The sequence below is a fragment of the Elgaria multicarinata genome, chromosome 3 (genome assembly GCF_023053635.1).
Source record: "Elgaria multicarinata webbii isolate HBS135686 ecotype San Diego chromosome 3, rElgMul1.1.pri, whole genome shotgun sequence".
In the NCBI taxonomy this organism is placed as follows: Eukaryota; Metazoa; Chordata; class Lepidosauria; order Squamata; family Anguidae; genus Elgaria; species Elgaria multicarinata.
The window spans coordinates 112,728,940-112,745,186 of record NC_086173.1 but is presented as its reverse complement, the minus strand read 5'-3'; the positions used below and the strand labels follow the sequence as shown (position 1 = coordinate 112,745,186).

The 16,247-nt window shown below is 38.0% G+C and overlaps 1 protein-coding gene across 1 annotated transcript in view; it reads right to left on the bottom strand.

Moving 5' to 3' along the window:
• CACNA1D (calcium voltage-gated channel subunit alpha1 D) overlaps positions 1-16,247 on the bottom strand; it is a 256,993-nt gene that overhangs the window by 166,274 nt on the left and 74,472 nt on the right. Inside the window, exons 4-5 of the mRNA XM_063121273.1 lie at positions 4,800-4,939; positions 2,894-3,036 (exon numbers count right to left, since the gene is read on the bottom strand). Coding sequence (XP_062977343.1) covers positions 2,894-3,036; positions 4,800-4,939 — 283 coding nt within the window. The remainder of the gene's footprint in view (positions 1-2,893; positions 3,037-4,799; positions 4,940-16,247) is intronic.

Here is a 16,247-nt window from a genome sequence, read left to right as displayed (position 1 = left end):
ATATGAGGAATAAAGGAGAGCGAGGAATCAAATATAAAGCCAAGACTACGAGCTTCCTTGACTGGAGTAAGTGTAACATTATTGACAGTAAGAGAGAAAGAGAGATGAGGAGAAGGTTTAGGAGGAAAAACAAGCAATTCAGTCTTTGCCATATTAAGTTTCAAACGACGATGAAGCAACCAAGCTGAGATATCTGAAAGACATGCCGAGATACGATCGTGAACATCAGGAGAAAGATCCGGAGATGAAAGATATAATTTTGTATCATCGGCATACAGATGATATTGGAGGCCATGAGATTGAATAAGATTACCCAAGGGCAACATGTATAAAGAAAACAACAACGGGCCAAGCACCGAGCCTTGCGGAACCCCTACTGAAAGGGGAAAAGATGAAGACGAGCTGCCATTAGCCAACACGCTGAAAGAGCGACCTGCTAGATAGGAGGCAAACCAGTTGTAGACAGAGCCACAAAATCCGAGGTCATGAAGGGAATCTAAAAGAAGATCGTGATCAACCGTGTCAAAGGCTGCAGTTAGATCAAGGAGAATAAGAACGGAATAAAGGCCTTTAGACTTGGCAATAAGAAGATCATTGGTAATCTTAGTAAGGGCTGTTTCAGTGGAATGCAAAGGACGGAATCCAGATTGAAAAGGATCCAGAGAAGAGTTACTAGAAAGAAAATCAAGACAACCTGAGTACCCTGAGTATGTAGAAACCACTACCTTATTTTTGGGTGACCACATTTTGCTTCTAACCTGACAGATACTCCACCAACCTAGTTAAAGGGAATGATTCTAGAAAAGTGGCACCTGGCATTCACATATAATTTTAGATGGGGGTAGGAAGTACAACTCTTGGAATCCCCCACCCCCAAAGACCTGAAGACTACTTGGTGAGGGTATTGCTGGGGTTTGTCCCTGGTCGAGAAGAAAGGTAAGCATCATACAAAAGTGTTTAAATGCACAGTAAGTATAGCACCCTTTGGCACAATAATACAACAAGCTGTTCTTTAAAACCTTAATGTTATCTTGTAATGTTTCATCAAGAAAAAGTCCAGCTCTTGGCTGCTTCAGAGAAGTGCACCAACAAAATTGGAGGTATCTGTCTGTAGGCAGTGAGAGTTTTGCATCTGACCAAAAGGTTTTCTCCCAACTCATGGCTTATTTCCCACAATTGCTTGATCCTCCATTCAAGTAATTTTGCTAAATCTGTACCAATTACCATCATTTCCATGGCAACAGATTATGGTCTAATAAACACAGTATTATGACCTTGCTTCTGGATCAAATGTTAAAAACAAGAGATGAGAAGAGGGAGAGAGGCTTCATTCAGTCCAAAACATCCTCGAAAAATAAAAAGGGAGCAATGAATGGCAATGAAACAAAAAGGATTATATACAAATCCACTTTGTCATTTCGTTGAACTGCTTGTCCTAGTAGCCTTCCCCCTGTTTCAGCAGTCCAGCTTTCATTCTCTAGAGCAATAGCTTACAAACTATTTCCCCATGACTCCTGGAGGATCCTTAAAAGCTTATGGAAGTTGGGTTTCTTGTATGAAAATGTCACAAATGTTAGAAAAAGTGTCTTTTACCAATCAGTGTTTAGCAAATTCTGGATTGGCCCTCACCCTGCACATACTGAGTACGTCCCTACAATGAACTTGGAATTTGCTACAAGAGGTGTGCCGAATGCCCTTGGCACATAAATATGGATGAAAATGATTCCCAGAGGCTAGGAAGTTTGAAAACTACTGCTACAGAAGTATTATACTACACCACAGTAGGCAACCTTTCGGGGCATGTGGGCACATTTGGCAATTTGAGAAACTGTCCAGGGCACAGTGCAGATGAAAGTGTCATCTTGAAGCCACCTCCCATCTCTCCATTTCCCAAAGGCATTATGGGAGCAGCTAGAGGCCCTTACTTTCTTTGGAATGATCTGAGTTGCAAGGGTAGGGCAGGCTGGTGGGCACCAAGGAAGGTGTTATAGGGCACACTGGTGCCTGCAGGTATGACATTATTTACCCCTGCACTATACGGTTATCAAGGTTGATGGGAATTATATTAAAAATGGGGGTAGGACCGAACTGGCCCATTAAATGACATGATTATTTAATTTATTTATTTATTTATTACATTTTTATACCGCCCAATAGCCGAAGCTCTCTTGACTTGATATCCTTATGGGATCATTCCACTGACACCAAAGGGCCAAAGAAGACATTATGCTAAACATGTGACTGCCAACAAAACTACCAGACATATGTTTAGTTCTCTCTATCCTCCTTGATAAGAACTTACTCACATCCTGATGTCACAACATCTGGTGTTTCCACACACCCCAGCATTAGCAGTTCGATGTAGAGCAAAGAGCAGAACATTCTGATGTCAGGATACAGGCAAGTTCTACTAAATTTTACTATACATGTGAAAGCTGTTTTCAGAGGCAGCTGCATTTTTATTTTAACATTTTATTCAGCCACAAACGCACAAATTAGGGCAGCCTCCCCCAACCTGACAACTTCCAGTTGTTTTGGATTACAACTCCTATAATTCCCAGCAAACATGGCCAATGAGAATGGCTGGCTGTGAGATTATGGGAGTCATAGCCCAACACAACTGAAGAGCACCAAGTTGGATTATGGGGAAAAAACCCATGAGAAATCCATATTCTTTTGCCCTCTATCATAACCATACATACCATTCATCAATTGAAATTGTTAACATCTGTAAACAAACTTTCATCAGATAGGAAAGGCTACATTTACTATGTCATCACATTTCACCATCCAGGGAAAGGAGGAAGCAATGTCAGGGATGGGGAACCTGGCCCGTGCAACAAAATACTGTTTTAATTCATGCCACAAAATAAAGAAATAGACATCAACTTACTGGGCACTCCTGATACAAGTCGGAGAGGTCGCAACACACGAAAGGCTCTTAGGGCTTTTACATCAAAGCCACCTGGTTTTCCACCTGAATGGGCACCACCTTCTGCTTCTTTGGTTAATTGTTCCAAAATTACACTAAACAATCTGATGAACAAGAAGTAAAAGAACCCATCATCTTCCATTTTAACAAGAAAGAACTAACTAAAAAAAAAATCCTTGAAGGAGATATAATTCAGAAAAACCTTTTAACTGTCAACATGAGTCATATATTTATGTATTACATTCTAAAAGGGAAATAATACAAAGGCAAAAAAAACTTTTATCAGTTTTAGGGACCGTTCAGGGTAGTTCACATTGCTTACTTTCAGAACACCTACAAAATAACTTTCATCACGCACAAACAAGGCATCAGATTTCACAATGGTAACTACCAACACCTCACTTGATATCTAGGTAGAAACATGTACATGCAGTTATACCATAGTAGAATCCACATAGCTTTATAGCACCTTTCTGATTTAACTATTGCTCACCTCTTCTGTTGCCAATGGCCTGCAGACTGCTACAGATGCTGTTCAGTCAGACCATAGGAGTTGTATATTTTGCTAGATGACAGGTTCAAATCATGTATAATTTTTGGAGTATGATAGTTTCCACACAAAAAGGTAATGCAAATCATATTGACTCAAATCAGAATTCAGCACAATATTTCTACTTTTAAATCTTTGCAAAATGTTAATTGACAAGAATCAAACATCTCTGAACATTTTTTTTCCTTTTTGCCACTCCTTTGAAAATGTTCCTTGATAATATATATTGGGTCTATTGATCACTTTGACTTAGACTATTAGGAGGACTTTTCTACACTCATTTACTCCCACCAGTGATTGATTACTGTTTATCCTGAGTTTCTCACATAGATCTTTACATCTCTTGTTGAACTGAACAAATTCTGAGGATCCCTGGGAGCTTTTCTGCCCAAGAGTAAATTTATTTATGTGTTTATTGTATTTATATCCTTCTTTTTCCCCTATTGCAAAGAACCCAAGGTGGATTACATGGTCCTCCCCCTCTCCATTTTATCCATTTGATTTTTCAATCAAATATGAATGTGTGAGGGCCCCATGGATGCCTCAGATTTACACTACCCAATTCATGTACTCTCTCTAGGAAAAAAACCCATCTTGTGTTCTAATTTATACCTTGGAATACACACACACACACACACACACACACACCATTTTCTACATGGATAATATTTCTATATGGGGTGGGGGACATATGAAATGGCCCTAAGAACGTGCTTATAAAATTAGCTGGCTGATGTCCTAGAGGGGAAACAATGGCAAAGTTTTCATTGAAGCTGTTCCCACAACATGACTTAACCACAGTGAGGCTACAGTGTGTGTGGCTGCCATTTTGAATATACAACCCCTACTCAGGAATATCATGAACCCAGCAAATGTGGATTATGTGAGGGTTAAATAACCCAGCAAGCAAACCTAGCAAACATGGATTATGCGAGGGTTAAACCCTCACATAACTCACACTTGATGGGTTCACAAGACATGTCAATCCCCAAATGGGAATTGCATATTTAATGTGGCTTTTGTAGATGCCACATTAAATTTTGTAGATGCCAGCTCATCGTGGGTTAAATAAGCAACGTCAAGCCCTAGCATGTCATCCAATCCTGGTCACTGTATCAATATCACTTTTGGGCAGCAGGGAACGGGAAGGTTGTCTGCGAGAAAAGCAATTAAGTACTTAACAACACTGAAGGCCAGCAAAACTGAAATTGGCTCTTCATTGCTTCACTAGTTTAATAATAGTTTAGTAATAAGTACATATGACATAGAAACATTTTTAGAATGTTAATTTCTTGGAAAATCAAATATCAGACTTACCCTACAATTACTATTACAAAATCCAGTAAATTCCATCCATTTCTAACATACGCATTGGGATGTAATAATAATCCATATGCTATAATCTTCAAAAATGTTTCAATCGTAAAAATTATCAGGAAGGCATATTCTACTTTTTCCTGTAAAACAAAAGAATCACCACTATCATTGGTAGATCCAAATATTTATTGTTTTTATTCAAAACATTTGTAGATTGCTTCTCCAAATGCTCAAGGCATCTAAAAATCAATAATAAAACAATTCAATAATATCCATTTAAGTTTATATCACTACTTACTATTTAGAGAACCGGACTCAGGCCTCGGCACCACAAACATATATGCATGTTTGTGCATTTAAATGCAGTGAAATAACACATACACTTTAGTGGCATTCTGACATTGTTCATGCAAATCACTTTTCCTCTAAACTACTGCTATGTAAGGAAATATTGACTGCATAGTGGATAACTATAAGAAGTACAAAAACAAAGATCCTGTGCTTTAGATTACAATTACATTAACCTTTTCCCAGCTCACCAACCTCTAGACAGTAAAGATACTACGCGGTATTAAAACTTGCTTTGCTTATATACAAGTGCCAAAGTGGAGCATAAAAGCAACACCATGAGTACAGTGTTGCAAAACATGACATCACACCAGCACTGTAGCATTATCATGACACAGCTGTGAAAAGATATAGCACAACAAATATAACTAGTGCTGTGCCAAAATTTTCAACCATTCCATTTTCAGCATTTGGTAGAGGATGGGGGAAACATGAAAACTTGGGCAAAAGAGGCTGAGAGAGCTGAGAATTTCAGAGAATTTTCTTCTTGGGGAGGGGTAGGTTTGCACATCGTGCTATGCCACCGTGCAAATAATGGCTTTGTAATGCAGTAAGTCTATATAGTTGTCTGTTTGGGGGGTTGTTTGCTAATGTTTACGCATATGTTTATAAGTTGTTCAAAGACATGTTTATTTTCTCATGCTGCTATAGGAAAAGAGATTGTTGTACTTTAGAGCCAGGATTGCATAAAAACCTTTTTTCTTCTAAGAATGTGGTTATCACAGAGTAGCTGATATGGGAGTCTGTTCTTAGATATTGTACATTTGTAACGCAATTAAATACATACAGTTTCTTTCAGTATTATATGTGCTGTTTTCAAGTTGTTATGACATGGGTAGGAATGTTGTTATCAAGTATTCATGTTGTATTTTTAGCTCTTGAAGAAGGATATTTATTTGAAATTCATTGAGCTTATCTTAAAGAAAAAACATTTTTATAAGCACCAGAGCTTGTCTCTCTTTTTGCACCAACCTGCAAATAAGCCACAGTGGGTTGGTTGTTCGCTAAACAAGCCATTGTATGCCCAACTGATGATTGGGCTTATTGTGGCTTGTTCTCCCTTGATCTTCCAGTTGGCTCCTATGCATATCCCAGGTGTCTTTGTGGCAGAATGCATCTTGTCTCCTCAGCCCACCCCCTTCCCCGCTCCAATTGTTATCTGTTTTTGTTCCCTGGCTTTTAAAAAAAAAAAAACTCAAAAAAGCACAAATGGGGTTATAATTTTTTGGATTATTATTATTATTATTATTATTATTATTATTATTATTATTATTATTATTATTCCTTTTTATTCTCTCAGTATTTTAACACTTAATTTTAACTTATATTTAAATTTTACAGTTCTAACTCTGTATTTTAATCTTATATCAATTTTGCTGCGTGGTTTTACCTGGTTGTGCTTTTTATACTGTATTTGTATTTGTGCTTTTAACCTGTTGGTTGTTTTATGATGGTTTTAATTTTTGTGAACCGCCCAGAGAGCTTCGGCTATTGGGCAGTATAAAAATGTAATATATAAATAAATTATTATTATTATTATTATTATTATTATTAGTCTTTCACAAGGGTGCACTTGTGACTATCTGATAGGTATTCTCTTGCCTAGTCAATTTCCTTGTACATTTCAGCTGTCAAAGGGAGTAGCAAAGTAGAGTGGGTAACATGCAAGGAAATTGACAAACCAGGCTACATACAGATTAATTTGTGCATAATTGCAAAGGACTGGGGGATAAATAATAAGAGAAAGGTCCATACTACACTCCATTATTCCAATCTGGATTTAGGACTGAAAGACCCAGGAAAAGTGTGGGTGCATGGAGAATAAGTTGTAAGCAAGCACAATTTGTGACATTGCACAACATCATGACCAATCACAGGGCATATCAGATAAGGCATCAACCTTAGCTTCCAATTTCCTGGCTTTGTGGAGTTTGGAAAAGGGCCATGTGTTTTCCTGAGTAAAATCTGCCCAGCTGCCATTTGCCTCATAGGGTAAAACATCCAAGTAATATATGGGTACATACATGGATATTTTGCTCTGCATTTTGGGAGGACCAAATCTATTGGAGGAAAAGTGAAATGGGCCCTTCATTCAACTCTGTGGTCCTGATCTAAATATCCCCCAGTTGTTCTTAACATTTTCTAAACCCCTGCTGAATCTCCCACATTATGTCTAGTTTGGCCTATGACATAAGTTGAGAATACACAAGCACACACAGAGAAAGAGAGGAGTGAGAAAGAGTCTAATGTGGTGATCAACAACTGGATTGGCTTATGGACCAATTTAGGGTAGAGATCAGTGTGACACATTCAGAGTAAGCAATTTTCCAAAAAACAACCCTCCCAGGTTACATATGTTTTGTGGGCTGTTGTCTTTTTTCTCTTTCTCCACTACCCTATTTTTCACCCAATCCTCTATTCTTTCATAAGACTTAAGAATAGTGTGTGTGGCCCATTGAGAAAGTTCTGTAACCAGAGGGTGTTAATTGCTGAGGGAACACTCATGTCATAAGACATCTTCAAGCACACTATTTTTCAGTGGCAGCAGTTCACACACATTCAGTTTTGAATAATGTCATGAATATGCAAGTGTGGAATCAGCCTGAAATCTCTCTTGCAAAGAACAAAATTCCATTCCCATTAGCAAGGATTTAAGATCCAGTACCATCCAAAATATTGTATTATCTAACACATACTGCTGGCAGGAAAGTTCCAGAAAGTCAATACACCACACCATGAATGATAAGTGTGCATAGTAAGAGATGCAGAGCACATGCCCAAATGTTATGAGGGTCTCACAGAACTGACGCCAACAGTTTTTGGCCCCCAAAGTTCTTGTATCAATCCAAGAGAAGAGAATCTACTGACCCAAATCTATGGAGTAAATGTTATCCCACTGACTATTCTGCTGTTAAAAAATTGTCAGAAGATATTAAAGCCTCCTTTTAATAGCAAAGGAATGGGTTTGCTTCCTTCTTATAAGCAAATCAGCTTAGCAGAAACTCTGGGTAAGAAATCTTTATTTCCCCAGCAGATGGTACACATTAGTCATCATTTATCTTTGTATTTTCAAAATCTTCAAAGAAAATATGCAAAGCTGTTGCTACATGAAATAAGCACTGAAAGTATGTTAAGTTTTACAAAAATGGTTTTGAAATAAATTATGGATAGCTTGCAAAATCTTTAAATTAATATGTTATACATTAAGGGACTTCTCTGTCTAAATTTATCTGCTGCATGGACATATTAGAGCTGGATTAATATCCTACTTTTTTTAAAAAAAAGGTTCAACCTACTCCATTCATCGAGTACTAATTTTCAAAATCCATGAATGAAGATGGAAAATCCTTGAGGTGAAGTAATTCACGTAATAGAAGAAGTCGGCCTGTTAAACTCTCTTATGCCAACTGGTGCAAAACAGAATGCAAGAGAAATATTCCTGTGGTTAGTTGCATTTTTAGGATTAATAAAAATCCTATCCTTTTAAAAATGAGAATAGTGAGCTTCCAGCATCCGGGAAATATACAGCAATACTGGAATCTTCTCCAGCTGCAATTATTCAACAGATACAGCACCTTTCCCTGAGGATCCAATTATTTTTTTAGAGAATATTGCAGTTTTTGTCTTGCAAAGTACTCTTCACCATATGTGGATAATTTTGCTACTATTGCTTTGAATTCTAATTGCCTTTATATTTTGGTAATAAGATAAGTAGCAATGAGAATGCACAAATTTTAACATGCATCTTCTGAATTGTAGAGGCAGCAGCACAACAGCATGGAGAAATATCTCATTTCTTTGACTTACTACCATCATGCTGTGATTATATAGTCCAAGAGCCTGTGTCAGAATACTTACATTACAAAAAGCTACAAAAGGTCTGACTGCCTGTGCATGGTACAAAAGTTGTGGCCTCTCCAAAACTGCCAGTATTATGTGCATTTGCTGTGATGTTTAGGGGTGGCAACTCTCAAAATCCCTTTTGGGGCTCAATAATTATGTCATAAGGTGCATGGATGAAGCAAGCATCATCTCCTGTTGATTAATACATATAATTTCAGACTGTCTAATCTGACTGACTTCGTTGGGATGCACCCCCTTTCTGGCCCCTCCAAAAAGAGGACCATTAATCACATCATAGGGTACATGGCTGAAATTGGTACTCCTTGGCAGAGATCACTTTCCTGTATCTTAAAATATCCAATCTGACAACTTTACGTGGGGCGAGTCCCAAATCAAACCATTTAATATGATCAGTCTCATAACAATTTCAACTGCACTGAGTTAATCCTCTTCCAACTGAAATCCATCAGGCTCCCTGAATCTCTTCTGCCAGAAATTAAAGACACTTTTATTTCAACGGATGTTTAATGTGCAATACCTAATTTTATTGCTTCAAATTTTCATGCTTTATTGTATCACATATTTTACTCTTGCTGCTACTAGATTTTTTTGTTTTTATTGTGTCTTTAAACGTGGGTTGTATTATATGTTCTTTATTACTGCTTTTGGAAATTGGTAGTTAGTTGTTCTTTTTATTGATTATATTTTGTGGTTTACTAATTCGGCTGGATGCTCCTGTCGCTCCACTCGCAGAAGGTGCCTCTGCCCAGTTTTCAGTGGGCAGAGTTTCCCCCTCTTCTGCCTTAGCCCTCTGTACCACAGCCTTAGGCTTTTTAGCGGGCTTGGAAGTTGCCGGGAGGAGGACAGGCAGGAAAGTCACTTTCCACCCACCCCTTTCCACCAGTACTTTTCTGAACCCAAGTCCAAGTACTTCTCTGCACTCACGTTTCCCATATCTCCCTAAGTAGCCTATTCAGAGGGTACTTTCCCCTCCAAATTCTGACTAGGGAGAATCATCAACTGAAACAGTTTTTTGAAACAAATGCAACCCAGTCCAGATAAAGACATCACAACATGTACATAAAGCACTACACAAACAAGCCGTTTTACATCTGAATTCACGTCTGGATCACGATACAATTTATTCATGTTGCAGTGCTTTGAGTGGGATGCACACTATCCCTATCCAGATTCAGTCACAACTAGTTATATTTTAATGGCTTGTTTGATTTACTTTCTTGTTGCATTTTATTTTTATTTGCAAATTACGTAAGCCACTTGAAAACTAGTGTTAAAGGGGCTTAAAAATAAAATAAAATAAATAAAACATAAACAGCTTATTCATGCATAACTAGATAGGGGCCAAGGACCCTTTACTATAACAGAATGATCCTCACCATTCTCTATCAAATTAAGAACTTCATTCTCAGGGACTTAAATCTTACAATATGCAATATAAAAATATTCTAGGCCACTGAATTCCAGGTATGTGTACTGTTTAATTAGTAATTTTCTGGGATCACATTATACCTACACTTTGCACAAATGGGTTTAAGAAAACTCTTGATGTAACTGACTTTCTGAAAAACGTAGAGAATGAGTTCTTACAAATGTTCACTACTGTTTTGTAGCTGCATTCTTGAAGCTACAGTATAGCTTATAAAGAAGGAATGCAACGTCTCCATGCAACGATGAGCCTTTGAACTCCTCCCAATAAAAGTCCTTGCCTTCTCCAAACGGAAGGTTTTCCCTATTTATTTACTAAAAGGTCTGAGTGCTGATGTTAAGAAGGATTTTTCTGCTGCAATTGTTACCGAAATTGTCAGTATATGTATCAAAGGAAAGGTACATGAATTGGAATTATATTCACTCTTGATAGATAGGACTGTGATGAAAATTTCTTCAACATTTTTTCAACCATTCTCATTCAATAAACTGCTTTCAAAAGACATTCAAAAAGATTGTTTTAAAGAAATTCTCATGGGTTAGGTTCTGGTGTTCTTTTGTTTACCTTTCTTATGAGGTGGCTGAGGAGTGTGTGTGAGCATCCTACATATAAAAATAAAATGCAATAATCTCTCTGGTAGCCTTTAGGCTCCTTAGCTTCCCACACTTCAATTAAAGCCCAGGGAAAGATATCATGAGGTAATCCCTCCATAGGGCCTTTTCAAATCCAGATGTGCAAGCAGCCTGGGAAGCTATAGAGTGATGAAAAGATGTGTAATAGAAGAGGAGGGGGGGAACTAGACCACTTGGCTACCTTGAAGTGATTAGGTAAACTAAAAAACGTGACCAAAAGAAATTCAGAATACATTATAAAATACCCTGGAAATGAATCAGAACAATGGAAGCCTCTTTCATGGGGAAGAAAAAATTCAGGAAATGAAGACAGATTTTGGTAAGGTACTATTTCCAACTCTTCTCTAGAGCTGGACACAAGTCTGATTCTCACCCAGACTTGTGGGGTGTTTTTTTTTTCCGTGTTTGTGGGTGGGAAGGAGCCAAGTACACACGGTACACATGTCTCACATGCATGCAGCCTCAGGTGTGGGCGGAGTCAAGTTTATAAAGGCTAGCCCTGTGTGTCTCTTGGCCTCTTTTGTGCTCCTCGGGGGCTGTGCAGCTTTTGTGTCAGGATATGGTTTGCCTTTGGGGACCTTCCTGCCTCATCTACTTGGAGCTGTGCAGCCCTGGGAGGGGATGAAGCAGGACTGTGCCCCCAAACACTAAAGTGTCGCTTGAAAAAGGGGATGGGTTTTCACTATTGGCAGGCTAGTTGCCTGGAGTCAGAATGATTAAGATTCCCACATGTTCACACACAGGTCCAGGGAGGGGAGAATTTCCCTAATTATATAGAGAGGCCCTAGTTTATCCCACGTTCTGGTGTCCGTGTTTTTATTTCCTGGGTTCCTTCTGTACTCACAACACTGCCCCCCTCACACCTACTACACAGTTTCTGGGAAGTAGCAATATTATAATACTGCTAACCAGTTAAAACAGAAGTAAAATACTGCTAACCAGTTAAAACAGACTACAAGAGCAAGCAAGTTTAAATGCCAAAAGCCTGCTTGAATAAAAACATCTTCAATAACAGCTTTTGTTTTGGGCCTACAAAACATAAGTCGATTCTGCCTTCTTTAAAAGTGAGGAACTTGATTTTAAATTGCTTTAAAGCACTTTGAAAACGTTTTGAAAACTGTATATGCAGTGTGTCCTGGGTCTCAACAGTTGTCAAAACTGTTATAAAGCAGTAGTGTAGATCCCCATCCCTCCCCGGAGTCATTTACAGGTCTCTGTGTTTCCCTAGGAAATTCCATGCTCCTTCCAGCTCTGCCTATAGGAGATAGCAACCTATCATGTTTTCATTGTGAGAGGCAATTGTGAGAGAGCTTCTGATTCGGCCAGTGCTTTTCCACTCACTCATAAATCCCATCAGTTTGTGACAAACTGAAGTTTGTAGAAAAAGCAAGAGTTGTTGTTCTCTAAGGTAATTACAGGCTCTTAAATGATGGTGCTACCTCATTTCTCTACACATAGAGACCAGCATGTTAAGCTAGAGTGCCTTTATTTTTTTATCTGCCAGTTAATCCAAACATATAAAACTAGTTCATATAAATGTTTAGCATTGTTTATTTAAATTGTTTTAGCTGTTTACATTGTTTTAAAGTTTCTATGTTAAAAAAAATAAGTCTATTTTATTATGTTGTATTTTTATGAATTTTTGTAAACCGCCCAAAGAGCTTTGGCTACGGGATGATATAGAAATGAAATGAATAAATAATTTATACTGCATTTTAAAATTCCCACATATATTTTTCTGGACAAAATATTCAAAAGAAATACACGATGATATCTCAAGCCTGACAATATTCCGTACACAAATTGCTATGCAAGCCTAAATATTTAGAAGACTTTTCATTTAAAAAAATATCCCTCCCTTCCCAAAGAAAATATAAACAAGAAACTTACATTACACCAGTAAGATACAGCATGAAGAGCACAGGCCTTTTCTAGTCTTTTCTCTGCCCTGTGCTGCCCTGCATAGTACCATGTTGCAATTTACCCATAGGACATTTATTCCAGTCAAAGTGGGAAGGAAAATCCCTCATGCGATGTCCAAGTCACGATAGTTGCAAAGCAGATACTTGCAAAACAGCCTGCTATTTTTGAATCTTGAGAATATTAGGAGTGTCTCCCTATTTTAAATTGAGCTTGATATATACCAGGGCTTAATCTACATCAAGCAGGATATTGCACCACGAAAGCGGTATGAAAGCGATATATAAAAGGCAGGAGCCACACTGCTGCTTTATAATGGTATTGAAGTGCACTGACCACTGTTGGGGCCCATTGACACATACCATATACCGCTTTCATAGTGCTATATCCTGCTTGGTGTGGCTTCTGCCTTTTATATACCACTTTCATGCCACTTTCATAGTGCAGTGTCCTGCTTGGTGTAGATTAGGCCCAGGTTTCATGTGTTTATCACAAAGTGGACAACTTTTTTGCTAACCTGCTGTACTTTCCCTAGTAGGTAGCTAAAGAGCTTCCAAACCAGATATACACCTATGGCTTTACATTTCCTGAAAATTCCAAAGTGCGGCATGTGTTGGAATACATGTTCAAAAGCTGAAAAGGCACAGAGGCTGCTGGGTCTATTATTTCCAACATTCATTTAGTTTTCATTTCTGAAAGTCTGAGATTAGAAAAAACACATTACCACATAATAATTTCCACAGCATTGTATTGTAACATCTTTTATAATTAGCTTTGACCCTTCTATAATTTGGTTGATATGCTCTTATATGAAAGCAAAGTGAACGGAGCACTTCAGTTCCATTCTGCAAGGTACTGGTTGATCTTCAAAGGTTATTTTTTAAAGATCCCAGGAGTTTATAACTTCCAATAATAGGATTTTGGCATCAAGGTTTAGTAGACAGTGCAAAGAGACAGCATTAACCCTACTGACATGTTTCTTTTCCATATTTTAAATAATAGATAGTTTTTTGAGAAGGGATTTGTTAGACTGAAGTCTTACATATGTAACACATTTAATTTGGAATCCTTTTAAATTATGAATTCCATTAATAATTAATTCCATAATATTAATTACATTAAAATATTAATATCCTTAATAATTGCATTTGCCTACTTGTTATTGTTTGCATAACCTACTAATAGCAATAAATAGCTGGGAACTCAACTCTTATTTTTCAAGTGCAAATATATCTAAAATCATTACAGTGTTAATTAGCATAGAGAAACTGGGAAAATCTTGTAATAAGCAATTATTGCAGTTGTGAATGGTCATTGTTCTTATATACATCTGAGATGTACATTTGTACAGAAATGTCATAAACTGTACTGCTGGTCTTTGGTCCAGTGTGCGTGTGTGTGTGTGTGTGTGTGTGTGTGTGTGTGTGTGTGTGTGTGAGAGAGAGAGAGAGAGAGAGAGAGAGAGAGAGAGAGTCCTTCTAATAGTAATCTCAGCTGCTGAATGCCGATGGGACTGTAGCTAAAATGGAGCCAGTGAAAGCATGAGATAAAAGGAAGTACTTCTTCCGAAGTGCATAGTTCAACTATGGAATTCACTACCACAAGATGTGGTGATGGCCACCAATTATGACTTTAAAAGGGGGTTAGACAAATTCCTGGAGAAGTCTATCAATGGTTACTGGTCCTGATAGCTCTATGCTACTGTAGGAAATGAAAGGGTTAATTGAGTTTTAAGATGCCCTTTGTGCTTTCTGTAGACCCTGCAAGAGGAAGTAGCTGACTCACACATCCCAGAGAGATGTGGAATGGCAGGGAAGGGGGATGGGACTAGGTAAAGGTATCCTGTTTAGAAATGTATCCCACTCCTCTCGTACACAGGTTGTGTAAATGTATCCCACTCCCCTTTTTCTTTGTGTATCCCACCCCCCTTCATCCCAGTCCCCTTTTTCATTGTCAGCTGACCCTATGTGAATAAAAGTGGTGTGCAAGCTCCGATCGGGGTCCGACCCTCCGAAGTCGCACCTCAGTATACTGATACATGGTGTCCTCTGCAGTGTTTTCTACGCTCGTCTTTCATACCTAAGGTCAGGGACAAGAACCTGCCATATTTCTAACAGCTACCACTAGTATCAGAGGCAGTATGCCTATGAATGCGTGTTGCTGGGAAACATGGGTGGAAAAGTCCTATTGCACTGATAGGTCCTGCTTGTGGGTTTCCCATGGGCAGCTAGTTGGCCGCTGTGGAAACAGAATGCCGGGAATCTGTTGTAAAAGGGGGAAATGGAAAAACAAAGGAATCTTTAAGCAAATCAAAATGAAAGCCGAGATTCTCAGTAAGTGCATGCACTGTGCAATTGGGACCATGTGCTGAAACAGTATTCCTTTCTCTCTCTTTCCATGAAAGATTTGGAGTTCAGGAATCTTTTGCACAGGTCTCTAATAGATTTTATAGATAGAGGGAATCATTAGCCTTTTTAAATTATTCACATAACAAAACCAAAGTTGGGATTCTTAATAGCAAAAGTCAAATTCTTGGTGCCTATCAAACAGAAGATCTTGTCCAAAAAAGCATTAGAAAAATCAATAATAGATTCCTTCCCCTGTTAGAACAATTGAAATTTTAGGATGAATTGTTGATATCAAGTACAAATATTTTAACACATACGGCTGGTATGTTTAAATTTTAAACAAAGACAACATCATTTATATTGTATATAGGCTGCTCCTTTTCTATTTTATTTCTTATAGCTGTTAATCCATATAAATATAACTAATCACTATATGGCATGGCACAATTCTAAGGGTGTGCCAAAAGCATTAAATAAAGGTTCACCTAAAGTGAACTCAGACTGTAGTCAGTAGTGATTGTGTATTCTTTTTTAAATTAAGCTTTCCTTTCTGTTTTTGCTCACTACATCTTATTTTGAGAAATATCTTAAGGGCTCAATCTGTGAGGTACAGAGTGTCTCCCTGTAGTACAGACTGCTAACAGATAACTCTGAGTGCTTTGTGGGATTTACTTATTTAAAGAGTAACAAAATGTGTTAATTAAGGCTACTTCTTTTGCTTACTGCTTTTTCTTTCTTTCTTTCCTTTTTGGAAATTAAGATATGCTGAAGGCTGTGTTTTACTTGCATTCCAATGGAATACTTAGCGCAGCATGAAATAGATGGCATCTCCTTTGTAGCAAAATGAAAGGTTGACTTCTGCTTTGGGCATCTTTTATTCTCCATTGAAAGCTTCAAGCTAGACACTGAA